General features: G+C 36.5%; 14 protein-coding genes across 14 annotated transcripts; 6 read left to right on the forward strand and 8 right to left on the reverse strand.

Moving 5' to 3' along the window:
• Positions 1 to 72: 72 nt before the first annotated feature.
• On the forward strand, positions 73 to 1,003 carry B0P05DRAFT_536143 (uncharacterized protein). Its single transcript, XM_051577530.1, has one exon. It carries the CDS (start codon positions 116 to 118, stop codon positions 977 to 979), a length of 864 nt encoding a protein of 287 aa, XP_051436370.1. The 5' UTR covers positions 73 to 115; the 3' UTR covers positions 980 to 1,003.
• Positions 1,004 to 1,184: 181 nt separating this feature from the next.
• B0P05DRAFT_536147 (Cullin binding-domain-containing protein) lies at positions 1,185 to 2,684 on the reverse strand. The gene is made up of 6 exons (XM_051577531.1): positions 2,358 to 2,684; positions 2,010 to 2,312; positions 1,886 to 1,968; positions 1,801 to 1,842; positions 1,672 to 1,752; positions 1,185 to 1,626 (listed from the first exon to the last, which is right to left on the reverse strand). The coding sequence occupies exons 2-6, from the start codon at positions 2,272 to 2,274 to the stop codon at positions 1,600 to 1,602; spliced, it is 498 nt and encodes a 165-aa protein (XP_051436371.1). The 5' UTR covers positions 2,275 to 2,312; positions 2,358 to 2,684; the 3' UTR covers positions 1,185 to 1,599.
• A 100-nt stretch (positions 2,685 to 2,784) lies between these two features.
• Positions 2,785 to 4,529, forward strand: B0P05DRAFT_536154 (mitochondrial biogenesis AIM24-domain-containing protein). Its single transcript, XM_051577532.1, has 8 exons — positions 2,785 to 2,964; positions 3,014 to 3,070; positions 3,117 to 3,136; positions 3,185 to 3,328; positions 3,372 to 3,539; positions 3,580 to 3,894; positions 3,938 to 4,014; positions 4,054 to 4,529. Exons 1-8 carry the CDS (start codon positions 2,796 to 2,798, stop codon positions 4,271 to 4,273), a joined length of 1,170 nt encoding a protein of 389 aa, XP_051436372.1. The 5' UTR covers positions 2,785 to 2,795; the 3' UTR covers positions 4,274 to 4,529.
• An 11-nt stretch (positions 4,530 to 4,540) lies between these two features.
• Positions 4,541 to 7,776, forward strand: B0P05DRAFT_536164 (aluminum activated malate transporter-domain-containing protein). Its single transcript, XM_051577533.1, has 2 exons — positions 4,541 to 5,125; positions 5,177 to 7,776. The coding sequence occupies exons 1-2, from the start codon at positions 4,749 to 4,751 to the stop codon at positions 7,674 to 7,676; spliced, it is 2,877 nt and encodes a 958-aa protein (XP_051436373.1). The 5' UTR covers positions 4,541 to 4,748; the 3' UTR covers positions 7,677 to 7,776.
• Positions 7,777 to 7,791: 15 nt separating this feature from the next.
• Positions 7,792 to 8,994, reverse strand: B0P05DRAFT_570496 (RNA polymerase Rpc34; the record flags this gene model as incomplete). Its single annotated transcript, XM_051581315.1, has 5 exons — positions 7,792 to 8,202; positions 8,249 to 8,570; positions 8,617 to 8,711; positions 8,733 to 8,810; positions 8,881 to 8,994. 5 exons carry the CDS (start codon positions 8,992 to 8,994, stop codon positions 7,792 to 7,794), a joined length of 1,020 nt encoding a protein of 339 aa, XP_051436374.1.
• Positions 8,995 to 11,339: 2,345 nt separating this feature from the next.
• On the forward strand, positions 11,340 to 12,590 carry B0P05DRAFT_467342 (nucleoside phosphatase GDA1/CD39; the record flags this gene model as incomplete). Its single annotated transcript, XM_051574377.1, has 2 exons — positions 11,340 to 11,700; positions 11,746 to 12,590. The coding sequence occupies 2 exons, from the start codon at positions 11,340 to 11,342 to the stop codon at positions 12,588 to 12,590; spliced, it is 1,206 nt and encodes a 401-aa protein (XP_051436375.1).
• An 845-nt stretch (positions 12,591 to 13,435) lies between these two features.
• Positions 13,436 to 15,623, forward strand: B0P05DRAFT_536172 (FAD binding domain-containing protein). Its single transcript, XM_051577534.1, has 7 exons — positions 13,436 to 13,723; positions 13,774 to 14,161; positions 14,204 to 14,500; positions 14,545 to 14,604; positions 14,656 to 14,741; positions 14,794 to 14,952; positions 14,998 to 15,623. Exons 1-7 carry the CDS (start codon positions 13,472 to 13,474, stop codon positions 15,592 to 15,594), a joined length of 1,839 nt encoding a protein of 612 aa, XP_051436376.1. The 5' UTR covers positions 13,436 to 13,471; the 3' UTR covers positions 15,595 to 15,623.
• Positions 15,624 to 15,628: 5 nt separating this feature from the next.
• Positions 15,629 to 17,050, reverse strand: B0P05DRAFT_578545 (DDHD domain-containing protein; the record flags this gene model as incomplete). The annotated part of the gene is made up of 5 exons (XM_051581864.1): positions 15,629 to 15,679; positions 15,732 to 16,457; positions 16,505 to 16,653; positions 16,698 to 16,970; positions 17,017 to 17,050. 5 exons carry the CDS (start codon positions 17,048 to 17,050, stop codon positions 15,629 to 15,631), a joined length of 1,233 nt encoding a protein of 410 aa, XP_051436377.1.
• A 431-nt stretch (positions 17,051 to 17,481) lies between these two features.
• B0P05DRAFT_467302 (uncharacterized protein) lies at positions 17,482 to 18,215 on the reverse strand (the record flags this gene model as incomplete). The annotated part of the gene is made up of 3 exons (XM_051574373.1): positions 17,482 to 17,728; positions 17,781 to 17,980; positions 18,036 to 18,215. Coding segments are annotated over 3 exons (627 nt in total), but the record flags the coding sequence as incomplete, so codon positions are not given.
• On the reverse strand, positions 18,122 to 19,254 carry B0P05DRAFT_44669 (CCAAT-binding transcription factor (CBF-B/NF-YA) subunit B-domain-containing protein). Its single transcript, XM_051573817.1, has 5 exons — positions 18,995 to 19,254; positions 18,638 to 18,938; positions 18,532 to 18,594; positions 18,266 to 18,437; positions 18,122 to 18,187 (listed from the first exon to the last, which is right to left on the reverse strand). The coding sequence occupies exons 1-4, from the start codon at positions 19,196 to 19,198 to the stop codon at positions 18,412 to 18,414; spliced, it is 594 nt and encodes a 197-aa protein (XP_051436379.1). The 5' UTR covers positions 19,199 to 19,254; the 3' UTR covers positions 18,122 to 18,187; positions 18,266 to 18,411.
• Positions 19,255 to 19,500: 246 nt separating this feature from the next.
• On the reverse strand, positions 19,501 to 21,271 carry B0P05DRAFT_578547 (Na+ dependent nucleoside transporter C-terminus-domain-containing protein; the record flags this gene model as incomplete). Its single annotated transcript, XM_051581865.1, has 2 exons — positions 19,501 to 21,016; positions 21,066 to 21,271. 2 exons carry the CDS (start codon positions 21,269 to 21,271, stop codon positions 19,501 to 19,503), a joined length of 1,722 nt encoding a protein of 573 aa, XP_051436380.1.
• Positions 21,272 to 21,506: 235 nt separating this feature from the next.
• On the reverse strand, positions 21,507 to 23,225 carry B0P05DRAFT_536182 (uncharacterized protein). The gene is made up of 2 exons (XM_051577535.1): positions 21,839 to 23,225; positions 21,507 to 21,789 (listed from the first exon to the last, which is right to left on the reverse strand). The coding sequence occupies exons 1-2, from the start codon at positions 23,200 to 23,202 to the stop codon at positions 21,702 to 21,704; spliced, it is 1,452 nt and encodes a 483-aa protein (XP_051436381.1). The 5' UTR covers positions 23,203 to 23,225; the 3' UTR covers positions 21,507 to 21,701.
• A 437-nt stretch (positions 23,226 to 23,662) lies between these two features.
• B0P05DRAFT_536187 (NLI interacting factor-like phosphatase-domain-containing protein) lies at positions 23,663 to 24,828 on the forward strand. Its single transcript, XM_051577536.1, has one exon. It carries the CDS (start codon positions 24,154 to 24,156, stop codon positions 24,811 to 24,813), a length of 660 nt encoding a protein of 219 aa, XP_051436382.1. The 5' UTR covers positions 23,663 to 24,153; the 3' UTR covers positions 24,814 to 24,828.
• B0P05DRAFT_536189 (kinase-like domain-containing protein) lies at positions 24,829 to 26,298 on the reverse strand. Its single transcript, XM_051577537.1, has 5 exons — positions 26,188 to 26,298; positions 25,944 to 26,140; positions 25,814 to 25,900; positions 25,036 to 25,765; positions 24,829 to 24,989 (listed from the first exon to the last, which is right to left on the reverse strand). Exons 1-5 carry the CDS (start codon positions 26,228 to 26,230, stop codon positions 24,850 to 24,852), a joined length of 1,197 nt encoding a protein of 398 aa, XP_051436383.1. The 5' UTR covers positions 26,231 to 26,298; the 3' UTR covers positions 24,829 to 24,849.
• Between the last annotated feature and the right edge of the window lie 658 nt (positions 26,299 to 26,956).

Raw genomic sequence — 26,956 nt, forward strand, 5'->3', positions numbered from 1 at the left:
GATAAAGACAAAGCACCATTTTATTTTATTTTTTTGTCTATAAAAGAAACTTAATTTTTCTTTTCCCTTCATGTTTTTGTTTCATTTGTATTTACTATAATCACTAAATATTCAAATGCTTCTTACACCACCTAGTCAGGCTGAACATGATGCTGCCCAAGGACTTGCTGACTTGAGAGAATATTGTATATCACCCGAATCAAGAAATACCCCACAACACAATTATGGCATGACCACACCTTCTTCTGTCACTAGTCCATTTGAAAACCAAGACTCAAACATACTTTTGTTTTCGACTTTTCCGGAACAAAAGATGCCATTGAATAAAACTCGGCTTGAGCCTATCCGACAAGTTCTTGCACATAATTCAACAAGTATCCCTACGATGGCATTGGCTCCTATCCAACAACCGTCTCATATGTCTCGGCATGATCATAGTCCCATGGAACCTTCTTTATCTCCTTCAACTAAGCATTCATCTTATCAACTTCGTCACTGCTTCATACATCATCATCAATGCATTAACCAACATTCTCACCATAACCATTATCATTCCCAACAAGCTTTATCAGATTCATTTTACGACCGCCTTCGCATGGCTCGTTTACCGACACTTTCTCAAAAATATACAATCAATAAATATCATATTTATCAACAAAACATAGCCCAAGATACCCCAAAGTCTATTAAATCCTTTGAAGAAGAAGATTTGATGGAAACAACTTTTCCAATTCAAAACAGTCCTGATTCCTATAAAGCCAGCAAGAATGGAAAAGAAAAACCTCGTTGGACTGCAGAAATGAGAACTCTTTTGTTAAATGCGGTTGTGAACCATAAAGGACTGTCTGATATGACTTCGTTTGACTGGGCAGCCGTTGGTCTAGAAGTAGGTCGATCTGGAAAAGCATGCAAAGATCAATGGAGAAGAGCTATTTTACCCAGAATACAAAGGATTTTTGACAATGATCACATAGAATAATAAAATAAATCAATTCTCTCTCTCTCTCTCTCTCTCTCTCTCTCTCTCTCTCTCTCTCTCTCTCTCTCTCTCTCTCTCTCTCTCTCTCTCTCTCTCTCTCTCTCTCTCTCTCTTCCTTTTCTCCTTTCATTCTAAAAATATGAATTATAAACACGAAATTCCATTTGGTAAGCACTTTAATTGTATATGTTCATCTATAATAAAAGTTGTGAAAGACCGTAGAACGAAAGAAGCTGCTCGTATTAAAGCAAAGTTTGCAGATCGTATCCCCGTTATTTGTGAGAGCACATAACAACCATGTACCACTGATGAAAAAAGAAAATTCCTTGTCCCAAAAGACTTTACATTGGGACAATTTGTATTTGTCATTCGACAAAAGACAAACATTGGTCATGATCAAGCATTATTTGTTTTCATCAATAACACTGTACTGCCCATTGCCTCAGGTAAAATAAAGCGTTTAGGTTTAGAAAACATTAATAAATGTAGACACCATGGGCAGTGTGTATGAAAAATACAAAGATCAAGATGGTTATTTATACATTTCGCAAGTATCTCCTTACGAGTGTTTATAAAACTCATATAAAACTAGATATGCTGGTGAAAGCACTTTTGGATAATCATTGTTGTTTCTTGTATTCTACAAACTATTCATGTCTATCAATAAACAAATGATTTATTACTCTATTTACCTCATCAATTAAAATAGGCCATGCACCTTCTGAATCATAATGCTCCAAGTCTATTTCTGTCTGATCAGCAAAGTCCAAAAACTATATAGAATAGGTAAGCGCAAATAATTCTCTTGAAAATCCCCATACCAGATTCCAAGTATCGCGAGAAATAGCTTTTCTGTGCTTTTCCTATTTTACTGTGAGTTGTATAGTCTAATACTAAACCACTTGCCTGCAAAAAATGGATCCAATCTTCTAATAAACTATATTTCCCAGTCAACAGCAATCGCCATAGTTCTATAGCAGCTTCCAAGGCTGAGACATATAAGTCAATGTCAAGACAAATCAAGACTTACATAAACTTTTTTGACCTGTTTGTCTACCAATCAAAAAAGCATAGTTATAAACCTTTCTGAATCCCTCTTGTGTTTCAAACCGTTGCTTTAATGTAATGTTTAATTCGTTCTTTAATTTATCAATCGAATCTACTTGGAGCGTAAGGCAGCCTCGAATAAATGCTTCTCTTTGGAATTCGCCCATTCTTTCTGAGCCTAATTGCTGCGAAAGCAATAAGAATTCAAGTTGTGTAGGCTCAATATCGAGATCCTGACATAATTCCATTGTTCCATCCACATTAATCGTATCAGGTTTTTCATTGTCTAAAGTAGTGAGCATGATTAACCTGCATAAAAATAATTATTTACCTTTATATTTATCAAAGATAGCTTTAATTTGTTGGGTATAATTTTTTGTTGGTTGTGTATTGTTGGTTTGTTGAGCGAACTGTCTTTCATAGAGGTTGTTTAGTGCAAAGTTGATATCCCAGTTGGAAGCCTTTAATAGCCTTATGCTATCCTTTTCACTAGAAATAGAATAAATACATCCTTCGTTTTTTTTTTATATCGTTTTACCTCAACTGAGCAAACTCCATAAGTTGTTGTGCTTTCTCTAGCTGTTGTTGACGCTAACAACAGAAAAGTCAGTTATGAGTATAAGGTATCTAACAATACTTTACACTGGCCATATTGTTTTCTGTTATAAAAAAAAAGAAACAAGAAACGCGTATAGAAATGACTTGCATGTTTATTTAACACCCCGGGGTTAGAAAAAAAACTCTTTCTTTCTTTCTCTCACTCAATACAATGTACAGACGTGTTTTGACTACCCTAAAACCGTCGCAACGTACCTATGTTGGTCTTGCTTTTAACCAGCAGCACAAGCAGGAAACTGTGGAGACTATTGATCGTTCGTTGAGATCCTTTCAACACACTGTCAACGGCCCTACAAGCACTATTTCCCAAGTTGGCAATGGTAACTAAAGGAACAAACTTAACAACCTTGTTAACCGAAGCGTATATAGACGTTGATATGGCAAATGAAAAAGAGCCTATTTTTGAAGTTGTTTCTTCTGGCGTTGGTAAATATCTACACATATTTGTATATGTCTATTAATTCTAGCATAGGGTCCGCATTATTGGTCAAGGTATACTCTATTTGATTAAGCAAATGTGCTTATTAGATCTGTTGATAGTTACCGCCCGAAGCAGAAATTACAGCTGCAACTGGTTCTGCTTTGGGTGCATCCACTAAAGTAGTTTCCAAGTTATCTCTTGACAAAAGCACTGTAAAATCAATTGGTAGAAAACTTGTAGGAGATGCCATGTTTTATCAAAAAGTAAGCTATGACCTACAGGAACTTGAGTCATAACATAGTATAGTATTATACCAAAAATGCAGCAGGCGATATTTTATTAGCTCCTCAGCGTATTGGAGAAATCACAACAATTCAATTGAAGAACAGTGCAAAGTACATTTTGCGACGTGATGCCTTTTTAGCCAAGACAGAAAAAGTGACATTTGATCTGGGCATTAATAAGGATGAAGCAGTAAGTCATGAACCTCGTGACATTGCGCTGATATGAGTAGGGTTTAGCCAATAAGTTGATTCATACTGTGAGTGGTCCAGGAACATTGGCTATCAGTCATTATGGTGGTATCTATCGTATCGCACTTGCTGCTGGTGAAGAATATCAAGCAAATCCACGTAGTTTAGTTATGTGGGATAAGCGATTGAACCCTACCCGACTTCACTCTGTAAAACCTGTTGTCCCTTCACCAAGATCCAAACTTAGACAGTATGAAGTCTTTAGAAACATTGTCGATAGTCCTTCTCTTCAACCTAAATTACAGTATTTAGATAGTCTCTCAAGAACCTTACGCAACTTGATCCTTGGTGCTCCTGTATGTGAATGCATTTCATAACGATTTATTTACATGTTGATAGGATTTCGTTAAGCTTAAGGGTCCTGGCGACTTTTATTTGGCTTCTCGTGTTGAACCTCGTCTTGAAAAATCCAGATTGTAAGTGACAAGGAACACAAAACAACACTAATGTGATAGAATGAATGCCTTGGCTGCTGTTAATGATTCTGCTTCACAGCTATTTGAGCAATCAAATGATATCTTCCCTCCTGGTCCACCTGAACCAGTTGACAGATTCAATGTCACAAAGAAAAAACATCCCGGCTATGCTCAAAAGTCTATTGATGGTCGCCCATCTTACTATGCTCAAATTGGACCTAAGGGCGTAGTTACATTTGTTGCTAATAACCAAGAATAAAATCATATTGTACCATATGCATCTATTTTTATACAGCAACAGGTTCCAGGTATATATTAATCTTGAATGGCTTAGTGGTAACCGCTTTGAGCAAAGCATTGCTTATTTTGACAAGTGTGATACAGGTACTTTAAAGGGGGAAAGAAGGTTTAGTTTCTGCTTGAATTATTTAACCGTATCAGCATAAAACAACATCGGCTCAAGCCGCGCTCTTCTGGTTAAATTCCCCGCTCTTTTTTTTAAGAAACAATAAAACCCTTTTTTCTTCTTCTTTAAAATGAAATCGCCACTGTGTCTTTTACAAGACAAAAAAGAGCTTTGGAAAAAGATTTTTAAATGTGTGGTTGCATATGAAATTGCTACTATTTTAATATTAATCCCAGCTGTCAACCGAGCAGCAGGTAATCCACCTTACCTTGTGCCGCTGGGCACATTGTTCTTTCATGCGAGTGGAACAGCAGGAAACCAAATTATAATGATGGTGTTGAATGTTGTGATGATGGTGCCTCCTGCTATCTTCACTGGTATCATTTCGTACCTATGTACACTTTATAATAGAGCACTTATCACACATCCATCTCTGTACAGTAATGGTGCTGGTGTGATTGGTGCTATCAGTTTTGCTTTGTGCGTTTTTCTAACAGCCTATTACAGACTGAAATATCCAAGACTCTTTATTCCTGCCCTTCAAGGCTTTACGTTACCCTTTTTTGTGTTGACAAGAGATATTTATAGCACAGAATACAATGTATTGAATGTTGTCAATACTGTTTATCCAGTATTGATTGGTGGAGCGATTGCATTGCTTTGTAATTTATTGATCTGGCCTGAAACAGCAGCAAAGGCAGCAGAGTAAATATTTATATTTGATAAAGTTTTCTCAAGACTCATTGTATATCTTAGACGCTCGCTTGGCAATTCTATAGAATCAATTAAGCAAGTGCTTTCTTTTGTGCATCAAGACTTATTAAAGAACGATGAATCAAACGTGATCACTGGTGATATTTCAGCAAGCACAAAGCTTCAAAACCTAAACAACAAGTTACAAAAAGATATTGCTAGTATGAAAGAAGCAAAGAAAGATGCTAAATACGAAATTGTTGTATCTTATTATGCGCCCGAACATTACAAGCCTTTAGCAGCATCGATTGTGCAACTTTCTCACAACTTGCTTGGGTTTTCCTTATCGATCAAGCGCGAAGTACGTATCATGTTGGAAAAGAAAGTGAAGGCACACTTGCAGAATTTAAGCAAACCGTCTATGAGTAAAGAGGACGAGCACGAAATGTACGATGTAGCATTCTCAACAGCAGTTTCTTCAGCCAGCAAGACACAACGTATACCACAAACTGTATTGCCTACAACAGCGGCTTTATATCATGACCATATGCTTCATGCAAGCGTTTTATCAGGAGACACATTGTTGCATGGAAGAGAATACAAAGATATTGATCGACTTCAGTCATGCATTCAGCCTTCTGTAAAGCGATTTATATCCGTATGTATTGACGCCCTCCATCAGATCGAACAAGAACTTGTTCAAAACAAGGCTATTACAGTCCAGAAAGAAAAAGCTCAAAAGACAACAAATCACACAAGACCAGTTGATTTATCAAGCGCCTTACAAGAATTTAAACAGACTGAAATCTTGTTGAAACAAGAGTATGACCGCACTGATATATCACCTACAGAAGACCATTTCTTGGTCTATACTGTCATTTATACACTTGTGGAATTTGGCAAGGAATTGATTGTACTGCAAGACCGAACAAAAGAACTGATTTCACATAGTAATCAAGGCAAATGGTGGATCAATCGAATTCATTTTTCTCGTGTTCATTGGGAAAGATGGCTTAGTAGAGAATCTAATCAAAAGGGCGGTCAAACCTTGTCAGAAAGAGCCATTCTTGATAGTCGAGAAATGGAACTAAGAGAAACACATCGTGCAAACACAACTGGTCATTCTCAACATGATTCTACTGATGGTCTCTCTCACTTTATGGATGGCGAAAAAACCCAAGAAGAAGGGGAGGAAGAGGAACAAATTAATTTGACTCTGACAAGAAAAGCAAGCCAAATTGCATCACATATCCAAGACACAAGTGATGATCAACAGTTTATAGAGCCTGAAGTTAAGCCTTTACAACATGCCCAGGGAAAACATATTTGGAAAAAGAAACTGTATCAGTTTAACAAATGGCTTCAGTACAGTCCCACACGTTATGCTTTTAAGTTCATGGTTACTACCTCGCTTCTTTCATTGATGGCATTTTTACCTATTCCCGGCGTTAACGTTTTATACAATCAAAACCACGGTCAATGGGCACTGTTATCAGCCATGGTCGTCATCAATTATACAGTAGGATCTACTGTATGGCAATGCTTTTATCGTGTGATAGCTACCATTATAGGTGGCGTATCCGGCTATATTTGTTTGTTGGCAGCTCATCGAAATCAAAACCCTTATGTATTGGCTGTTATGGTCCTTATTTTGCAAATCCCCATGTGGTACTTGTTCTTAGGATCGCCTTATCCTCGTATTGGATTTATTTCTATCCTGACACTTGCTGTCATTACCTCCACTGGTTATACGAATGCCATGAATGAATCCATCTTTGATCCTGTTTGGAAGCGTACAATCACTGCTATCTTTGCCATTATTGTCGTGATGCTTGTGAATCAACTTGTTTGGCCAGTATGGGCTAGGAAGCAACTTCGTACTAGTCTGGCTGACTTACTGATTGCCACTGGTATTCAGTACTCCCGTGTCGCTTCTCTTGTATGTCAATCGAATGTCAAATCCTATCGTTATCTTTCCACACTTGAAGAATGTGAAGCAAACCAAAAGACGTTAGCAAGGCAGATACATGTAGTGCAAGAAATGCTGGTTCTTTCTGGCGATGAACCTCGCTTGACAAAAGGTTCCTTTCCTATTAAAGAATATGGTTTAATTTTGGAGCATGAGCGCAACATTCTTTATTGGATTGAACATATTCTAAAGGCTCAATCTTTTATCACAGAAAGTGTACGTAAAGCCATTATGAATCCTGTAAATGCTTATCGAAAAGAAATGGCGTCTGCTATTCACCTGTATTTGTTTACACTTGCTTGTGCCTTAAGAACAAAAACATCATTGCCTTGTTCGTTACCTTCGGCTGAAATGGCTCGACGCATGTTACAGCAAAAGCAAACATCAGGATGGAAGCAGACATATGAAGAATTATGCAAGCAAACTCCTGCATCTGTTGCAGAACAACAAAGTGCCGAAAATCAAGTATTTTGGCATACTTACGCTGCTGGGTCTACAGAGGTCGTAGTAGAGCATGAAGCCATGGGTGAAGTTGTAACACGTCTTATGGGTCAACATGTATTTAAAGCAGCAACAAGAGATTGGATAGAATAAACTTACTTTGTGTAATGCACTTTTATTTATTTATTTTCTAACTATTTACATTGTCACTCTCTCTTTCTTTGTGTCTATTTTTTTTTTTTTTTTTTTTTTTTTTTTTTTTTTTTTTTTACCAATCTAACCATGTTTTGAAATATTCACAGTTCAAAGGATTGATTGGACCATCTTCCACACAAAAGCTAAAAACAGGACATTTACCACAAGGCGTTTCTGTCAATGCTTCAGTCGGTAAACGACTAGCAACCTTTCTAATGGCTTTATAAGACCATTGAACAGATGTGTCTTCGCCTTCATCTTCATCGTCACTGAAATCTTCCATGCCTGCCATAAAAGGAAGCTTTTTTTCCACAACACCATCGTACACTAACACATCCAATAAACTCGTAATGTCTTTCACAGATAAATCAATGGATGAGATGCGAGATTCTGTAATAAAGCGTCTGACTTCAGTAGCAGTTGGATAATGCTCATGATCAGCACCAAAGACAGCATCATTGATACCTTCAATACGAGGGAAACTCTACATGTACATGTTATAACTATTTTCAGTATGATAATCAACTTACTCTTGAAGTAATATATTTCAAACAAGCAGCCTTCAAACTATCAATGAAGTCTATATCTAATTCTTGATCTGTATACCAGGCACCACCAGTAACTTCACTGGAAGGAGTTAAATTATACAGCATATAGATTTTTCGAGTAGGATATTTAACATGTTTGACAGCTTTGATTTCCTGCTTTTGTTCCAAAGATTTTAATGTACGATTCAAGACAATGGTATGCAAATTGGTTTTCTTTTTCAAATCTTTGGTCCAAATACCATTATTTCCTGCAGCTCGAATGGTATTATACACAATTCGTGCATCGTCAGTCAGCTTGCTTGCTCTATAAGACATGTTAAATCAAAACTCATGGTAGACTAAGGTATTACTTTTCTGCGTCTCGAAGGTCGATTGCTTTTAGCATATTTTCACCATTTAATTGGATCACTTCTAAAGCATTCTGATCATTGATTTTTAGAACGAACTATGTTGTTGTATTATCTACCTTCTTTAATAATGCATTCATAGCTAAATAAGCTGCTTGAACGTCCATATCTTCAGGACGGTCGGTGAACTTGACGCCCTGTATATATTCTGTTAGTTTTCTATGCCAAATAATGTGTTGTTTTTATTTTTATTTTATTTTTTTTTACCTTTAAAGAACTGCGAACAAATTGATAAAACTTCCATTCGTCTTTTGACAAACCGAAAGGAGCTTCCTCTCCATTTGGTGCGTCAGACATATTCACATCACTAGGCTCTTCCATCTTCCTTCAAACAGTGTAAGTATTGAAAATCAAAAAGAAAAAAAAAATTGTTACTTTTTAAAATATATAGTCACGCAGAAAAAACATTGGATATCTTTTTTTTCGAAATCAAAAAGAATTGTATAACAGATAAGCTGAAAACTCTTTGATTTCCTTTAACTCCTGATTTATTAAGATATCGCAGCTTTTTATTATATTGTATGTTATCATGAAATGCTTAACAAAGGCTTAAAAACGCCAAGACTACTTTTAGAAGGCTAACACTTACAATGAATGTTATTTTAAACTACTTTTTCGTAAGTGATCCATCAATCTTTTGAAACGAATTGTGTGCCATGTAGTATGAGTCTTCGTTCTTACCATTGACATAAAATAAGAAGAATTGGTATTTGATACACCAAATCCTCCTTTTGCATGACATTCATTGTTTATCATGTCCAAAATTGTTGTTTCTAACATTAAAAGAGCCAAGTACTATAGTGTATCTTGCTCAGTTATATTTTATGTATCGAATAGTACAAGAATAATTGCCAGTTTATTAAGCAGTATCTACTAAAAGGGCCTCTTTTGTACTGATTACAGTGTACAATACATTTTGAGTACATATTTAAAGCTAATGCGCAAATTAAGTCACCCTTTTCATCTTGGTAAACTCACTTTCTTTTCATGAGAAGTATCTAGAGATGGCCTTATCTCATTTCAGTTGGATTAGACCCACACCGGGGTCAATTTGACATTCCAAAAATTTTCCCATGAACTTTTTTTTCATCTTCACGAACCTCTCGTGAATCCTCCATAGGTCAAAAAATGAGCTTTACACAATCATTAAACTAATGGTACCGTCCGATTTCTGGACTCGAAAGAACATGTTTTAAATGAAAAAAGAGGTCATTTTAGTTGTCTGGTTGTCGAGTAATAGCGCATCAAAGAATGGTATGTTTAAGCTGCGTTTTGAGCATTTTTGATTTATGTAATATAAAACCTGTAAGCAATAAACTTATGAAAAGTATATTATGCTATTTTGAGTACCAAAAAACATAGGAAAACAGAAATAAAGACACTTTGTGATGTAAATGTGGGAGTGAATGGACATAGGACATACAGGATGGCTGGGTGTGGAGATTGAAATAGAGCAATTTCAATTCATCTAGCCACATGAAAAATCGAGCTTTTGCTGAAAACTACATAAAGACGCGGTTGTCTGGCTTTAGTGTAGTGACAAAAAGCGGTAGATAGTTGCTTTCTAAACCTGTTGATATAAAGGACACATAGACTTTGATGCTAAAATATTGTGTAAATAGACAGAAATATTTATGTGGTTTTTCATTCACATCTCATTATTTTCATGGTACAATTGGTAATCAAACACACTAACCAAAAACTAAAGCTTTTGACGCACATTTCGAGTATTTAAGCTTGTCAATAGCTTTATTTTTTGCTATGTAGCGTCAAAAAGAAGATTTGAAGTTTTCAAACGAGTTTTTTTCATGAGTAATACCCTTTGGATTAGTGATTTTTGGCCAAAACTTACAGTCGCTTTTTTTTTGTCCAAATCAATTCCAAAGGTACTATAAATGTTAGTAAACATAGTTTCTAGGTATTTAAAGTGATGCTTCAAAAAGCTTTGTATGTTTTCTGATTCTTTTATATTTTCTATTTGTACAAAATATCATCATCTCTCATAAAAAGAGAAAAAATACCAGCAGCTTTACAGTTCTTGTCAATAGAGAATCATTATGCAGACACACTGTCATACTGAGTGGATGTAGGCCAAAAACAGGCAGTCAAGGACTTACCTTTTATCGACAGAAAGACAAGAGTAATTATTTTATGGACTATCGATCAAGCATTAATACATGTCGAGCAGATATTATTACATACTATAATTTGGTTATGTCAAATATGGCATCAAGTATGATATGCACTGTAAACAATGATGCACGCAGCTATATATATATCCCTTCTCGAACTGCGTTTTAATTTTAGCGTATAAATATCTATTTCTATCTCCTTTCTTAATCATTTCTTTTCCTTTTGTTCTTACTTGAAAAAAAAAAAAAAAAGGCCACAACCATGATGACCTCTATCAAGACCAGAAAGAGTCTGTTTTGGAAGTGTGCTGCTGCTATCACTATGTTTATTGCTCTTTTACTACTTGTCTATCCACCTATTAACTATTCCCCTACACCAAATACTAAAGGCAAGTAACATCATTCTTCAGCCAAAAAATGAAATTTTGCTAATTATAGAATTTAGATCAAAATGTAGTACCTTCTTTAAATCAAATCAGCAAAATTGAATGTTCAGCCACACAAGATGGAAAACCTGCAACTGAATATGCTGTGATGATTGATGCTGGTTCATCAGGTTCCCGTGTTCATGTCTATCGATTCAAAAAGTGTAATGGAGATCCAGAATTAGAAGATGAAGTATTTCATATGTTAGAACCTGGTTTGTCTTCTTATCCAAATAATCCTCAAGCTGCTGCTGAATCTCTCAAGGAATTAATGGACATTGCAGTCAAGAGTGTGCCTAAAGAGAAGCAAGGATGTACACCTATTGCTGTAAAGGCCACGGCAGGTTTAAGATTACTAGGCCAAGAAAAAAGTGATCGCATTCTTAATGCTGTCCGTAAATATTTAGAGACATATCCATTCCCAATTGCGGGTGAACATGGTGTAGAAGTGATGGACGGCAAAGATGAAGGTAACATATCTTAAAACAGAAATGTAAATATTTACCATACTGAAGGTGTTTATGCATGGATTACCGTCAATTATTTATTGGGCAAATTGAAAAAGACTCAGTTGGGACAATCAGCAGCTATTTTCGATTTGGGTGGTGCTTCCACACAAATTGTGTTCGAGCCTATGTTTGATGTACCTACCGAAAGTATGTCCGAAGGTGAACACAAATACCAACTAGATTACCAAAACATTACGCACAATCTCTATCAGCACTCCTATTTAGGTTATGGCTTAAAAGAAGCTCGCAAACAAATTAAAGCAGCCATGATTGACACGTGGGCATCTGTTGCATCTATTGCTGGCAAAGTCTACCATCCTTGTCTTCCTTTAGATTATCAAGAAGACATAGAATTAAAAAATGGAACTCAAATCCAATTGGTAGGCACAGGTGCAGGTCATGCAGCTTGTCGTGGTATTGTTGAAAAAGTGTTTAATAAGGATAAGTTATGTGAACTGGCTCCCTGTGCCTTTGATGGTATCTACCAACCTCCAATCACCGACACCTTTAAAGACAGAGATCTCTATGTGTTTTCTTTCTTTTATGACTTGACTCAACCCTTGGGTATGCCTTCGGAATTTTCAGTTCGTGAATTAGGCGAACTGACTGAGCGTGTCTGTCGAGGAGAAACAAAGCCCTTCCAACATGTGCCCAAAGCAATCCAATTATTACAAGACACACCTAGTTATTGTCTTGACTTGACTTATATTCATAATTTGCTTAAATATGGTTATGATATTCCAAATGATCGTTTGGTCCGTACAGCCAAGAAGATTCGTGGAGCAGAAACTGGATGGTGCTTGGGCGCTTCCATTGCTATGCTTGACGAAAACAAGCTTTGCCAAGTTTAGATTTCTATAGATACTTTAATATAATGTGCCCTTGGGCTTAAAACTACCATTTTCAAACTGTCTTACTCTTTTGGAAAACATAAAGTTCGAGAATTTTGTATTTAATAATGAAGTATTGTACAGCCGGCCTTTTAATCTAAAACCAACTTCTAGCACATTAAACACTGCAAGAATAAGCTTGGAACGCAAAGCGACTTGATACATATAACCAAGAGAATCAGCTCGACTTTAAATCTTTTTTATGCCTGAAGATAATACCCAACCGCTCGTGTTATAAACTTCTTGTTGACGTCTTACTGAAATTCTATAATAATAGGCGAGAGATCAGAGTCTATCGATTTTGGGTACCAAAACATCAGAATGCTTGCCATTTAGTAAATCAATCGAGTCAGGAAGGTGTTTATCTTATATGTTTAAAAAAGCTTTTGTAACAATATTTGTTACAACAAGGTCTCTTGTCACTTCTTTGGAGATGCGATCTGTTCCTGATCTGATCGAGTTAGACAAGTCAAAGCTAGTAGACATTTTAAACAAAACAAAAATAGAATAAATGCAGCTGCACGTCCGCGAGAATCTTAGTAGTAAAAGGGACAATATTAGAAGCAAGACGATTAATTTAAAGGCTTGAGTAATTGGCCATTCCTATAAAAACCACTATTCAATTGGTTATCGGTTCAGGCCAAGTTTTTCGTCAACGCAGTCTAAGCCTGAAGGCACGTTATTTGACGGAATCCCCGCCGTAATAATTTGAGTCATCGGTTAAATTCGTCAAGTAAGGCGATTTAATTTTTCCGCGATTGATTTATGCATCTATATATATAGATATTGAAACTCGAAACTTCCTCTTTTTTTCATTATTATTATTATTATTACTATTCTCAATGTCCAATAACAAAGTTGATATTTTTGTAAGTGGCGCAGGTCCTACTGGTTTGTTCTTTACCTATTTGATGGCTCAACGTGGTCATACCGTCTATTGTGTGGATCCAAAGTCAGGTCCCACAGATCAAAGCCGTGCTCTTTTAACTACTTCTCGTACTTTGGAGATCCTTGAAAGTCAAGGTTTGGCTTCCGGTTTTCTTTCAGAGGCCTATGCCTTTAGTGGTACACGCATGTTTCGACACGGTGCACCTGTAAGTAGCCGTATATATATGTATGTATGTATATATATTGATTTAATTAGATTGCCCAAATGGAAGCCTGCGGTGAATCTCCTTTTTCTCAAGTTACACTGATGATACAAAGCAAGACAGAAGAATTCTTAGCTAACCGGATCAAAGAAGACACTGAATGTGATGTCCATTGGAATACTGAGCTTGTGTCTTATGTCCAAGAAGAGGACAAGGTAGTGGCTACTGTGCGTGATATTTACACTAAACAAGAGCACATGATTGAGGCAAAGTATATTGTGGGCGCAGATGGCAGTCACTCAAGAGTTCGAAAAGGAGATCCAGATTGGACTTATGAAGGTACAACAATTCAAACAAAATTTGCGTTGGCAGATTTGGTCTTAAAAGGAGATCAAATTCATGAAGTAAACAATAAGTTCAATTTGTTTACTAATGATTACAGTAAGTCTTTGATCATGTCAATAAGTTAATGACCGTCATTAGGTATGTTTGGTATGGGACGTATCAATCACCCTTCGGATACAGATGAAAATCCTATCTTTCGGGTATTTGGTAACCTTGAAGCTTATGAGCGCCAAGAAGGTATTTCAGAGGTTACTCATGGCTTGCGTGACAAGAAAGAACAAGAAACTCCTTCTCTGGAATTTGTTCAGTCTTGGATGGACAAGATGACTGCTCCGATGAAGTTTGAAGCGAGTAAGTTGGTTTGGTCTTCTTATTTTAAGATCAATGAGAGAATGGCAAACGGACTTCGAAGAAGAAGAGCATTTTTGGTTGGAGGTATGTAAGCAATCGCTTGTTGATCGCATGCTAATACGTTTCAGATGCTGCACACTGTCATTCTCCAGCAGGTGGACAGGGTATGAATATGGGTATACAAGATGGTAAGTAGTTTAAAAATAGAAGTATGGTATATTTACTTGTGAATTTATTAGCATTCAATCTTGCTTGGAAAATGTCAGATGTCTTAAAAGGAGTTGCAGCAGACCCAGAGAAGCTTTTGAATTCTTATAATGATGAGGTAAGAGACAGCGTAATTTTGAGCCTTAATCTCATTTTTTTTTCTGCTTTAGAGAGAACCTATCATTAAAGCTACCATCAAAAAGACTGGCGATGCTACACAAACTGGTACGTCTGGAGGTTATTTGTCCCAAGTTCTTCGTGCTTCTTTTATGACAGTCGTCTTGATGGTTCCTCAAGTAAGACATTATGCTTTTAAGAACTTGATGCAGGTAAAAGGAAATGACATGCTGAATAGAGTAACTTATAAGTTTTAGTTAAATTTGACCATTGATCCCAAGACAAGTGACATTATGGATACTTCGGACAAAGGCCTAACAAGTGTTGGTGAATTTGTACCTGACTGTGGTCGTTTAAGAAAGAGTATTATACCACGCCATCAAAAGCCAGGGCTGATTCAAAGATATACGCTTCGAGACTTGGTTACTTTTGTACAGACATATTCTGTGATCTTTATTGGTACTTGTCTTCCTAACCAAACGCCCAACATGGATCTAATGGAAAAGTTCTGGAAAAAAACTCGCAAATATCCTGTCAAACGTCTGGTGATCCAATCAGTATGGCATGTGCTTCGAGCAGGTCAGTTTCCTTCTTTTGTGGACATGGAAGAAGAACAGGAAGAGGCAAAAAACTCGTTTTTCAGTGAGGAAAGAATGGATTCGTCTATTTCAGTAACCAATGTTATTGGTCTGTATCCTTTGATCTCGTCTTATTTTGCTACACCAAACCCTCCTAGTGTTCTTCTTGTAGTACGCCCAGATATGTATATTGCTCAATCCAAATTCTTGAATAACGAAAGCGACCTTGATAACGCTTTAAAATTCCTTTCTACTACATTTACTCGGTCACAATAAATAAATGTATCAGCTATTGCTTTTTATTTGATTGTTATTCAGTCCTATAAATTTCTCGAATCAAAAATCCAGCTACATCTACATCCTATATATATATATACATCAACATGGAAAGCTATTTTGGATATTAGACTTACCTGCCAATAAGACATGTGAACACTTAAGGCACTCAAATAAGCATTTTCAAGTAATCCTTCTTGTAAACAGAAATCAAGGCGACCATAATGAGGATTTAGAAGTTGTAGCTTTACTGCACTTTTGGCTGCTTCTTTTGATACGATGTTTGATAAATCAGATGATGTTTCTTGTTGAGCACTGCCTTCCATAGCTACCATGTTAGAAAACCCCAGTCCACGCATAATCAGACTGCTCGTGAATCCCGATTTAAATGATTCAAACATGGCTCCTGCTCGATTGGCCAAATCATTGCCTACATGGAAACTTGCATCCAGCATACGCTTAAGTCCGCCTTTAATATAAGGAATTGGCATAGGCTTTAGTTGAGAGCCATAGTGACGAGCTACAAGAGGTTCTAACCGATAAGCTACTGGATCTGATTTATGAAAAATGTTATAAATATTATCAGCAGCAGGATAGACAAAGGTAACAAGAGTTTTGTTGTCGTTGTTGGGTGGAGATCGATCAAGGGTTTTTCTGGATACAATCTTGTTACTTCTTAAAAGCAGAATCATACCTAAAGGTGAACCCACGGCAAAAAAATTCTTTACAGAAAAAGATAAGCTAGGTACTTTGGTATTGTTGGTGCTACTCTCTGAGGACAAGAATGAAAAGTTGGCCCATGTATTTGGTTTTTGTTTTTGTGCAAACGGTTGGCAACTCAATATATCAAATGCAAGTAATGACTTATAAGCTATAAGATAAAACTGTCTTGTCGTCTTATGTAACCTACCCCAAGTGAATGAGCTAAAATAGTAACTTGACCGTTGTTCTTTAAAAACTGAGGATTTCTTTCAATAAACAGATGGTAGACTCGGTTAATTTCCTTTGTTACAACCTGCATCATCAATTCATGGTATTTACTGGTCATATATAATGGAACTAGCAAAACTATCAGTATGCGTTGTAGTTTAGTCAAGACTTACTATCAAGAAAGACGTCTGATACAAGTGTACGGATATTCGGCGCGCCTTCCAGCGTAATTTCATCAATGGTAGGACATCCGTCATCACTATCAGATACTGTGCCTAAATCAGATTCACATGCATTGTCTTTATCTGCCTCGTCTGTCCCAAAAATAATACTTTTTCTCCAGAGGATCGGTAGTACTTGGATACCATTAGGTCGATCTAAAGCACTAGTGCCTGAAACTGCTATTGGCCATGTTGATTTGATTGTCTTTCTCAAGACATTGACATCTAAGTGAATCTTGTTTAGTTCTATTCAAAAGAAAAAGATATTTACCATGAACAAAGTTTTGTCCCATACGTTCTGACATTTGTTGTCCTATGCTAGTATGAATTAGTTGAGTAACAAGAGCACACTAATCGATATAACTCACCCATGAATAACAAAGACAACTTGATCTATATCTCTTAATTCTTCTTCGCTTTCTTCATTATCATAATCTTCTGCTTGTTGCTTTGTTATTTCATGGTCTATCTCTTTCTGTTTTTCAGAGGATATATCTCTTGATTTAATAGACTCTTTTTCTTCTTTTGGCTTTTCTTGACCTGCTTCAGCTGCATTGCCTTCTTCGTCCTCTTTCTTGACTTTTTCTTTTTTTACTTCTTGATAACCACGCAATAAATTGATACCACCTAGATTTTGATGGTTGGTAATTGCAGTAAAAAAACTCTTTGCGATTTTTGCGCCGGGCGTATCTCTGTTGATAAGTAATGAGTACCAAGTTTTGTTAATTACAGAGTCTTACTCTAATAACCATGCTTGTACTGGACTTGTATAGACAACATATCGACCCGAATAAGGTCCTGATAAATTCTCTCTTTCTTCCACATATTTTGTCTTCTCATTTATATATGAATCCACTTTCTCTTGCTGTTGTTCTTGAGTAAAGTCTTTTTGTATGGTATCATTAGAAGTGACCTTATTTGTTTCTTGGCTCAATTCCTTTTCGATGTCTGTCTTTGCAGGTCTTGCATAAGGACGACGTTTCCTAGATCAATGATCAGTATATGTCTTGTTTAGATACAACAGTCTGTATTTACAAATAGCCTTGTTCAATCTGACTAGACAGGGATTCTTCACAAGGTGTCCATTTCGCCAAACTATCTGTCTGCATAAACCAAGTTGCTCTTCTGACTTCAAATACAGGTCCTTCCCAGTACACAGGACTAATTTCTCGTTTTGCAATATCCACCTCAAATAAATAGTCTTCATTCACAGGTATGATGCTTGATTGATTGGTCTATTTAAAAGAAAAACAGTGCATAAGTCCAGGCATACACTCACGGTATGCTTACTTGGTATGCTTTTTCTAAAGCAGCATTATCTCGTTTTGAAAAGGGAATCCAATTTTTAGGTGTGCTTTTTCGTACTATGTCTGCAGCAGTATTGGGTTTTGTCAAGTTGGGTATCGATTTTTCTCTTTTTGCTTTTCTGATAGCAATAGGGTCTACAACAGGACAGTCAATAGCATGAAACCTGATAGTTGGTCTTTAGTATAAACACCATGAAGCTCATGACTACTTACCACTGTATAGTGAGATGAGGTAGTTTATGGTTATTTTCGTTCTTTGTCATTTAAAAAAAAGAAAAAAAAAAGATAAAGAATCTCACATGAATTTTATATATATATATTTATTTATTTATACTACGTGTTTAAAAAGGAGACGTTGTTCAACTTGGTAACCCAATTCCATGTACTATTATGTAAGCATTTTATTATTATTGTTTGTATGTACGCACAGACGATTAAACTAAAAAAGATTTAGACAAAATATCATAATTATTTCTTACCATCATTTGATGATTGTGTAGGCAGTTTTCCTGTTCGCTCCAATTCTTCCACTTCTTTTGCAGCTAATCAAAGTCAAAACCAATTCTCTTTATCAACAAAACTTACTCAAAAAACGACCTCCGGGTCCTCGAGGTCTACGCATAGCATGTTTGTGTCGACTTTCGTGTAGATAAGGTTTTCTTGCTCTTGACATTTTGTTGAGTTCTTCCAATTTGGCTCTTGCTGCTCTTCGTTTCAAAATACGATGGTACTGCTTAGCATTCACATAGAGAGGTTCTTCTACTTGTCCAGCTGTAGGATCATTGGCTGCGGGTGGGATTGTGTGAACAGACTGTTCGATTGTCCGATAAGCAATGGAAGGAGGAGGTGGAGGATGCATACTAGGTGGTGAATGAGGCATATGTTGCTATTATATAGAATATAAGCTATCAAATAGATATTTCTATTTATTTATTTATTTACCAATGCATAAGGCGCTTGTGATATTGGTTGTTGTTGCTGTTGATATAGTGGATGAGGGCGAATTGGATCTATAGGTGATTGTTGTTGTTGCTGTTGTTGTTGTTGCTGTTGATGCAGCTCATTTGCGTAACCAGATTGATTGGTTGCATAGATTTCATGAGGATGAAGTAAATGGTGTTGCTGTGGTTGTGTTGTATCTGCCATTTATTATTAACCAATAATGTGTGTTAAAAGAGAGAAAAGAGAGAATAAAAAACAAGTTCAAAAAGGATTGGCTCTTACCAGGGTGTGACAATTGAACTATAAATGACGTCGGTTCTATGTTTCGTTCGATTTTACATTTCCGACACAATCCTTGTAATAAAAAAAAAATAAAGAATTATTCATATAAATATTAAAGAACACGGATTGTACTACCAAGTACTCGATCTGTGATACAAGAGTAGTAGTAGTAGTAGTAGTAGTACTAAAATTTTATTTTGAAAATCTATATACAAAAAAAAAGTTTAAATAAGCATACCAGCAATAGCAGCTGAGATCCATGTACTAAAAGCACCACATATCATGGCAGAAATAGCTAACCGAGCAATATCAGCATTACGTTTAGGTGCCATCGTACTCAAGACACCGATTTGCATACCAATACTTCCTAAATTGGCAAAGCCACAAAGTGCATATGTCGTAATCAAATGAGAACGATCAGAAAGAACATCCTTGTAATCCGTAGAAAGACTTTGATAGGCAACAAATTCATTGGCCCAGATCTTAGTGGCAAGCAGTTGACCTACAATAACAACATCCTTGCTATCAACACCAATTAACCATGCAACAGGTACAAAGATATAACCCGTAATCAATTGGATAGTCAGGTTTTCGATCGTCAAGAAATTACCAAGCCAGGTCAAACCTGCATTAACAGCATACAAAAGAGCCAATAAGGAGATCAAATTGGCACACATTAACAAAGCAATGTTCATACCAGTGGCAGCACCAGAACCTGCAGCATGGAGCACATTGGCTGGCTTTTCGTCACTTGGAGGCACGCGTACTTCTTGAGCAGTGATAGGTACATCATCTTCAGGCATGCGCATTTTGGAAACAGCCAATGAACAGGGAATAGACATAATACAGGAAGTTAAAAGTGCTTGACCTGATACGCCCATGGCAATATAACCATACAAGACAGAACCGGAAATAGTAGCAAAACCAGAAGCCATGACTTGATGCATTTCAGAGTTGGTCAAATAAGGCAAGAAAGGCTTGATCAACAAGGCGTTTTCACCTTGACCCAAAAAGGGAGAAGCAACAGCGACAATAGATTCAGCACCAGATACTTGAAGCAAGGACATGAAAAATACTGCACATTTCTTCAAAAGCCATTGGAGTGCACCAAAATAATACAAGACTTGTACGGTAGCAGCAAAGAAGATAAGAGAAGGAAACACAGTGACAGCAAACACGCCTGATTCAGCAGTAGCAGTACCAAAGACAAAGGAAGTACCATTAGTGGCTTTTTCAAGGTAACCTTGAGCAAATGTAGAAGCCCATTGAAAGATATCATGACCCACGGTACAACGAAAGACAAACAAGGCCAAAATGAATTGCATCAAGATACCAGTAAGTACAGTGTTCCAATTGATAAGTTTGCGGTTATTGGACGTAATGTAGAGACAGGCGAAAAAAACGAGCATACCAAACAGTGCAACAACGCGTTGAACACGCATGGATTCAGGTTTTTCGGGCAAAGAAAAGACAGTAACCACCACCACAGCCAAGACAAAGAAACCATAGGCAATAGTTCGGATGCGTTCAGGAGCACGTTTGAGAGGCTGAGATACTTTTTCAACGCAGTATAGCCATGATGTACTTATAAAAGAAGTAGGTATATATTTAGTAGCAAGTTTGAGTGCAAGAAAAGCATAGATCAGACCAAGAATTAGGTTTTCTTGATTATAGCCTTTAGGTACTTGAAGAGCATAAGCTGCTGCCAAGAATCCAGTAGCAATGAGAAAGTAAGCAGCACTAAAAAGAAAGCATTAAACCAGAGTGATTATTAACAAATTCGACTTACTGAAACCAAGGTCTGTGTCTCTTGTAAAATAGACTTAGCCAGGTATCTTTTTTGATTATTTCTTCTTCATCAATTGTGCTAGAGCCTTGTTCACTAATAGTGGAAGGCATATCAATAGCAGTTGAAGTAGCTTTTTCGTTTTGTCCCTTGACATCAGAATGAGACTCTAAGGTTTCTGTCAAATTAGATTGCGTGCGATACACCATAGTATCTTGCTGCTCAAGTTCCTTGCTTGACATCTAACCAAAATTAAAACTCGAAAAACAAGAAAGATCTTTTGAATTTAGGAACTGAATCTTGAATAGAAAAAGAGAAAAAGAAAAAGAGAAAAAACAAGAACTAGTCAGTGCACTAGCTGTCATAATTTATAGCAAAGAAAAAAAATTTTATGTCATTCAAACTCATTTAAATGATTTTTTTTTTGACAGACCAAGTTACGATTGGTTGGGATTTCGTATCACACTATGGTACAAATGTCAAAAAGCGTGAGAAATAAATAAAATATGCTTTAATGTATGCTATGTACAAATATATGGTCACTAGTAAAAGAAGTTGGAACTCCTTTGCTTTTCTTTTTATCTTCTTAAAAAATGAAGAAAATTCTTAAATGTCGTATCATGAAATTGAGATTCAAATCTACTTTGTTATTAGTTCCGTAAAAGCCATTCCAATTCTGTTTGGGTCAAGTCCAAACTCGCCTAATATTGTTGGTAATGCTCCCATCCTATAAAGAGTAATGATTATAAATAAAAATTGGGATATGTGTAACTTACCTGCTAAGCATCATTTGCAATTGAAGTTTATAGAATTCTTTATAGAGAAATGGCATATCAAATTCTTTATAAACACCTACTTTCAATCGTCTCAGGAACGTATAAAATTCCATGACAGAAACAATACGGTCATGACAGTATCTATCAATCAGAGCCCATTCATCAAAATAGGAAATACGGAATCGCCAAATCGTGACTTCTCCTTCTTCTTGACTGTTTTGCTTGTCGTAAATCACTCTACCACATGCTTGACAATACAAACATGTCGCCTGCAACATATTTGTTGTATTGCTAGATGAAGAAAATCGGTCCCATAGACTTGTCCGCACCTTTTCTGTTGGCTGGTTGAGTTTCTTTTCCACAAATCCTGGTGGACATGATTCTAAAAAGCAACTCTTGACAAGGATTGCGTCTGATATTTTCTTAGTTGTGATTTTCGGTGAAGGGCCAAACCTTAAACAGGGCTCGATATCTGATTTGAGGCACTGCTTCATAAATGGCAGGCTGGCGAGCTTAGAGAGCGGTGTTGTCTTCATTGTGACTATGAATTGCTCAAATTCGTTCAACAAGAGCGGGTCATGGTACAGCTCGCTTATTTCTACAGGTTGTTCTTGTTGTTGTTGTAGCAAGTATGCCATATCTAATTGAGCCCTTAAAATGTAGTTTTCATGCGTGCTTATGGGAGTCTCATTTGTGCTCTTCATTTGCTCCCGTAACACGTTTAACTCGGCTTGGACTGTCATGAGTTCACTCTCCGATTGTTCCAGTTGAGACCTAACATAATCATGCTCTGCCTGAATCTCCATTTTACGCTGCTTTTCGGCCAAGACAAGATGGTTCGCTTCTTCAAACAACTTTTGTGTTAACTCGTGCAACTCAATTTCCACGCATTTTTTTGATTGCTCAATGGCAATGGTGTGCTCTATCTCTCCTTTATGCTTGGACTTGACAATATCGATATCTTGGGTAAGCGATTCAATGTTTGTCATTGTTTTATCGAGCTTTTTTTTATCATCGTCTAATGTTGCTTGCAGGTGTTGTCTCTCTTGAGCATGCTTTTCGGCTTGAGCTTGTTTCTCTTCTAGTTGAGATCGCAAGTTGAGTGCTTTGGTACGTTGAATCTCGAGATCATGGTGTAAGTGAATGAGAGAAGGTATAGGCTGGTGACAAGAAGCACAGTCAGCGGCACCAGTCAATATTTTATTTTGTTTACAAGCACATGTATCACTGTATATACTACTGTTACTGCTGCTGCTAATATTTTCTTCTTCATGATCATCATAAGACAAATGAACGCTTTCTATATCCATGAATTGCATTTCTTTTGATTGATTAAGAGTGTTGTTGGCTGCTATTATTGTCATGATAAAAAAAAAGTAATTTATCAAAAGAAAAAAAAAAGAGAGAGGAATTTATATAGAATAAACCCCGTCTTTTATTTATAAAGACAATGAGCTCAATGTTACATTATTCGATCGTCTCCTTTTTCATCGAATCTATCATTATCCTTTTTTTTTAAGAAACAAAAGGAGAAAAGGGAGGAGACAGAGACAGCAACAGAGTGTTATTTTATGCAGAAAAAAAGGAGAGCATGATGGTTGTACTTTAAAAGACAATAAGGAAAGGGCTCAAGTAACGCAAAGACTCTGTCGGCTAAATACTTTTCAAAATTAAAGTAAACTCCGGTATCTCTGATTGCCGATTACAATAAGCTCATGACTCCTCGCGGTAAGCGGAAAAATCATTTACTTCAAGAAAAAAAAAGTGAAGTCAGCGACTATATGCAACTGCTGCTGATTGATATAGTGTAATTAGCTTGTTCATATCTTTTTGAGTCCAGTTCCCACTTCCTTTGAGCAGTGATACTATGAAAGACCCCAACAAACGGAATAAGATTCGTTTAGGCTAGAATAAGCCTGGTAAACAAATCATGAGACTCGCTTTATTTATACATGAAGCTGATATGAGAAGGTTTCTTGACCCTTCTTTACTGCAAGAGAAGCAATTGTGGGTCAACTCTGCTGTTGTCCATGGAAAATAATAAATCAAACACTATACTTGTCATTCTGACTTTTGAGACCATACTCTATCAGTGACTATCAATTTTTCTGTGGCTATTTAATTGTATCCCCTCCCACCTTCCTATTGCTCTTGTCCTTTACCATATGCAGCGACCATTGAATACTGCCATAGGTCCTTCAGAAGAATACTTGGCAAAATGCTCGGAACCTTCTCAAATATTAGGCAAAAAACAAACAAAACAACTACTTATTCTCGACTTGAATGGCACACTTGTCTCCCGCATCAAGCAAACAATGTCATTCTACGTTCGTCCTCATCATGATAAGTTTTTTGACTACATTTTTTCGAATTTCAAGGTTATGGTATGGTCTTCTGCACAAAAGAGATCAGTCAATACAATGTGTCGAATGTTTCCCTGCAGGAAATACCCGTTGTTGCTCAGGTGGGATCGACAACATTTTGGTCTGACGATGAATGACTTTTACAGAAACGTAGAGACAGTCAAAGATCTCGAGCGAGTATGGAAAGAACTACCCAAGTATGACTCAACCAACACAATCATTCTTGATGATACGGCAAAAAAACTCAAATATCAACCATACAATCTGATTCAAGTATGTACATTTGACCACAAATTATTCGAGAAAAATCAAGTGTGTTTCGACAATGATCTGCGTAAAGTCATAAATTATCTAAAGATTCTGCAGCAGCATTCAAATGTGGGTAGCTATATGCGTGCTCACCCTTTTGATCGTACATTGGACTGGGATGTTGAACCAGATATCTATTTGGATAGAGTTTATACTCTCTTTGATGATTTAGGTAGAAAGAAACTGGTGAACGAACAACAAGAGCATAAAAAGATAAAAAAGCCAAAATCAGAGGCTTATTATGAAAGAATGAGACATAAGCGACAAAAAGCCAAAATAAACGAAAAGAAGCGACTTAAATAAGGGCTACAATATCATGTGATAACTATACTATTCTCTTTAATCCAAACTATTCAAACGTAAATCATTTAATGGAATAGGTGTAAAATGGTTGATATTGATGTTTGCTGATTTTTCTAGTTTTTCAACATAATGGGCTGGTACAAGCTTGTGTATTAAGTCGGGTCTGATAGAGAGTTCTAATATATAAAATGAGTAAAGAAAAAAAACTTGATTATTATTTACCTTCTCGAGTAAAATTGAACAACTCAGGCAGATCTCTTCCTGTAGCCATTTTTGTTTCAGGATTACGCAATTCATCAAAAAAGGGATGAACCATAGCTTCACTAGCAGTTGGGCGTTGTTTTGGGTCATATTGAAGGATATGAGACAACAAATCAATTGCTTCAGGCGGTGTTCTTGATCTAAACACTTTGGATAATGGGTGTGGTTTTATAGAAGGAAATTTATGATCTGTGTAATTGGGATTCATCGTCAGAATTTGCTCTTTTGTTGGTGTGCCCAATACTTTGATGATTTCTACCAACTGATCAATGCCACTTTCACCAGGAAATAATGGTTGTCCTAATAATAGTTCACCCATGACACAGCCAGCTGACCAGATATCAATGCTGCAGGTATAACAACTAGCACCAAAGATGAGCTCTGGTGCACGATAATAGCGGGAACAAATGTAGGCAACATTCATGCCACCTTCGACAAGGATTTTTGCGGATCCAAAATCACACAGTTTTAATACACCTGTGATAGGATGTACAAGCAGGTTCTGTGGTTTAATGTCTCGATGACAAATACCAAGCGTATGTGAATAAGCCAAAGAACGAAATAGTTGGTACATGTAAAGTTTAACAATAAGCATTGGTACGGCTTGCTTAATTTTAGTATAATGACGAGTAACCCTGTAAACTGTTTCGGGTACGTATTCCATGACCAAATTGAGATAAACATCGTCTTTCTATTTAGGATATGAGCTGCTTGCTTTTTTTTTCTTTATTTTACTTGCCTTACTATCACCTTGAGAATAAAAGTAGGCTTTAATACCACATATGTTAGGATGGTTCATTAGCCTCATAATTTCTAGTTCTCGGTTCTATATATGTGATCAATAAGAAATAAACACGAAATATTCTTACCTTAAATCGTTTGTCTTGCAACACTTTTTTGATAGCTGCATCTTCCCCTGTATGTGTCAGCTTTACTTGATAAACAACCCCAAAAGAGCCGTTGCCAATTACTTTTTGATGCGAATATTGCAGCTGAATATCTTGCCCGCTTCTACCATCTTTGGCTGGTACGCGTATTGTTCGAAGTGAATCAAAAGCATCGCCAACTAATAATATCTGTTAGTTATACACAAAATACACCTAGGCTTCTTACTTTTGCCAGAAAATTTGAAGTGATTTGTGTGTGAGGTAGACATAAATCACTTTGAAAAGATAAGTATCCTCTGTTGTGTTTACAGTCTTATAGATAAAGAGAAAGAAAAAAGGAAAAAAAAAGCTAAGCAAAAGATGGGGGCAACTGCACTTTCTTTTGTACAATCACCGGACAACAAACTGTACAATGGGACTTGCCCGGACATTTGTATGACTGTGTAACCATTTGTTTTATCAGATAAAATAAGGAGGATGTATCTATTTATTTAAACATTGATTAATGTTTTTGAATGATACAATATCACCAGCAAAACTGTTTTCTTTCTCATTGCGATGACTTAACTCAACTTTTTGAGCTATTCTTTTGTCATACTAAACGACTGTTTATTTGGTTCCTGCTTTGTTTTGCAGCGCATAAAGGAAAAGAAGATAACCCCGCATTTCTGCAAGTAAAAGAACTTTTTTTTTCCTGCTATGGTCATGCATAGTAACCTATGTTTTAATTGTAGAATCTCGTCGAGAAAGGTGTACATCATCAATATGTGTTTATATTAGCTATTTTTTATACTTTTTGAACATACAAAATAACACAGCCCAAAAATTTACTTGAACAAACTTCAAAAAAGACTTTTGTATTTTACAGTATATTTTGCGCATAAATTCATAGTTGCAAAACTTATAGAAACAAATTGGCACCCTCTCTTTAAGGCAATATCAAAAGTTTTATGCATTTAAGTAATCATTGTTTGTAAATCATTTACGTAATTATA

This window comes from Gilbertella persicaria (assembly GCF_025201335.1).
Source record: "Gilbertella persicaria strain CBS 190.32 chromosome Unknown B0P05scaffold_13, whole genome shotgun sequence".
Lineage (NCBI taxonomy): Eukaryota > Fungi > Mucoromycota > Mucoromycetes > Mucorales > Choanephoraceae > Gilbertella > Gilbertella persicaria.

Excerpts from the sequence above, each read along its gene's own strand:
- B0P05DRAFT_536143 (XM_051577530.1), top strand. The coding sequence starts at position 116 with ATGCTTCTTACACCACCTAGTCAGGCTGAACATGATGCTGCCCAAGGA.
- B0P05DRAFT_536147 (XM_051577531.1), bottom strand. The coding sequence starts at position 2,274 with ATGGAATTATGTCAGGATCTCGATATTGAGCCTACACAACTTGAATTC. Across the intron at positions 1,843-1,885 it reads ATTGGATCCATTTTTTGCAG|GAAAAGCACAGAAAAGCTAT; the intron begins GCAAGTGGTTTA and ends ACAGTAAAATAG. Across the intron at positions 1,753-1,800 it reads CTCGCGATACTTGGAATCTG|TTTTTGGACTTTGCTGATCA; the intron begins GTATGGGGATTT and ends TATTCTATATAG.
- B0P05DRAFT_536154 (XM_051577532.1), top strand. The coding sequence starts at position 2,796 with ATGTACAGACGTGTTTTGACTACCCTAAAACCGTCGCAACGTACCTAT. Across the intron at positions 3,137-3,184 it reads GGTCCGCATTATTGGTCAAG|TTACCGCCCGAAGCAGAAAT; the intron begins GTATACTCTATT and ends ATCTGTTGATAG. Across the intron at positions 3,540-3,579 it reads GCATTAATAAGGATGAAGCA|GGTTTAGCCAATAAGTTGAT; the intron begins GTAAGTCATGAA and ends TGATATGAGTAG.
- B0P05DRAFT_536164 (XM_051577533.1), top strand. The coding sequence starts at position 4,749 with ATGATGGTGTTGAATGTTGTGATGATGGTGCCTCCTGCTATCTTCACT. Across the intron at positions 5,126-5,176 it reads ACAGCAGCAAAGGCAGCAGA|ACGCTCGCTTGGCAATTCTA; the intron begins GTAAATATTTAT and ends TGTATATCTTAG.
- B0P05DRAFT_536172 (XM_051577534.1), top strand. The coding sequence starts at position 13,472 with ATGTCCAATAACAAAGTTGATATTTTTGTAAGTGGCGCAGGTCCTACT. Across the intron at positions 13,724-13,773 it reads TGTTTCGACACGGTGCACCT|ATTGCCCAAATGGAAGCCTG; the intron begins GTAAGTAGCCGT and ends TGATTTAATTAG. Across the intron at positions 14,162-14,203 it reads TTTGTTTACTAATGATTACA|GTATGTTTGGTATGGGACGT; the intron begins GTAAGTCTTTGA and ends GACCGTCATTAG.
- B0P05DRAFT_44669 (XM_051573817.1), bottom strand. The coding sequence starts at position 19,198 with ATGGCAGATACAACACAACCACAGCAACACCATTTACTTCATCCTCAT. Across the intron at positions 18,939-18,994 it reads CACAAGCGCCTTATGCATTG|CAACATATGCCTCATTCACC; the intron begins GTAAATAAATAA and ends TCTATATAATAG. Across the intron at positions 18,438-18,531 it reads TACACAATCATCAAATGATG|TACATGGAATTGGGTTACCA; the intron begins GTAAGAAATAAT and ends CTTACATAATAG.
- B0P05DRAFT_536182 (XM_051577535.1), bottom strand. The coding sequence starts at position 23,202 with ATGACAATAATAGCAGCCAACAACACTCTTAATCAATCAAAAGAAATG. Across the intron at positions 21,790-21,838 it reads TTGCAAATGATGCTTAGCAG|GATGGGAGCATTACCAACAA; the intron begins GTAAGTTACACA and ends TACTCTTTATAG.
- B0P05DRAFT_536187 (XM_051577536.1), top strand. The coding sequence starts at position 24,154 with ATGTCATTCTACGTTCGTCCTCATCATGATAAGTTTTTTGACTACATT.
- B0P05DRAFT_536189 (XM_051577537.1), bottom strand. The coding sequence starts at position 26,230 with ATGTCTACCTCACACACAAATCACTTCAAATTTTCTGGCAAAA. Across the intron at positions 25,901-25,943 it reads TGCAAGACAAACGATTTAAG|AACCGAGAACTAGAAATTAT; the intron begins GTAAGAATATTT and ends TCACATATATAG. Across the intron at positions 25,766-25,813 it reads ATTCTCAAGGTGATAGTAAG|AAAGACGATGTTTATCTCAA; the intron begins GCAAGTAAAATA and ends TATCCTAAATAG.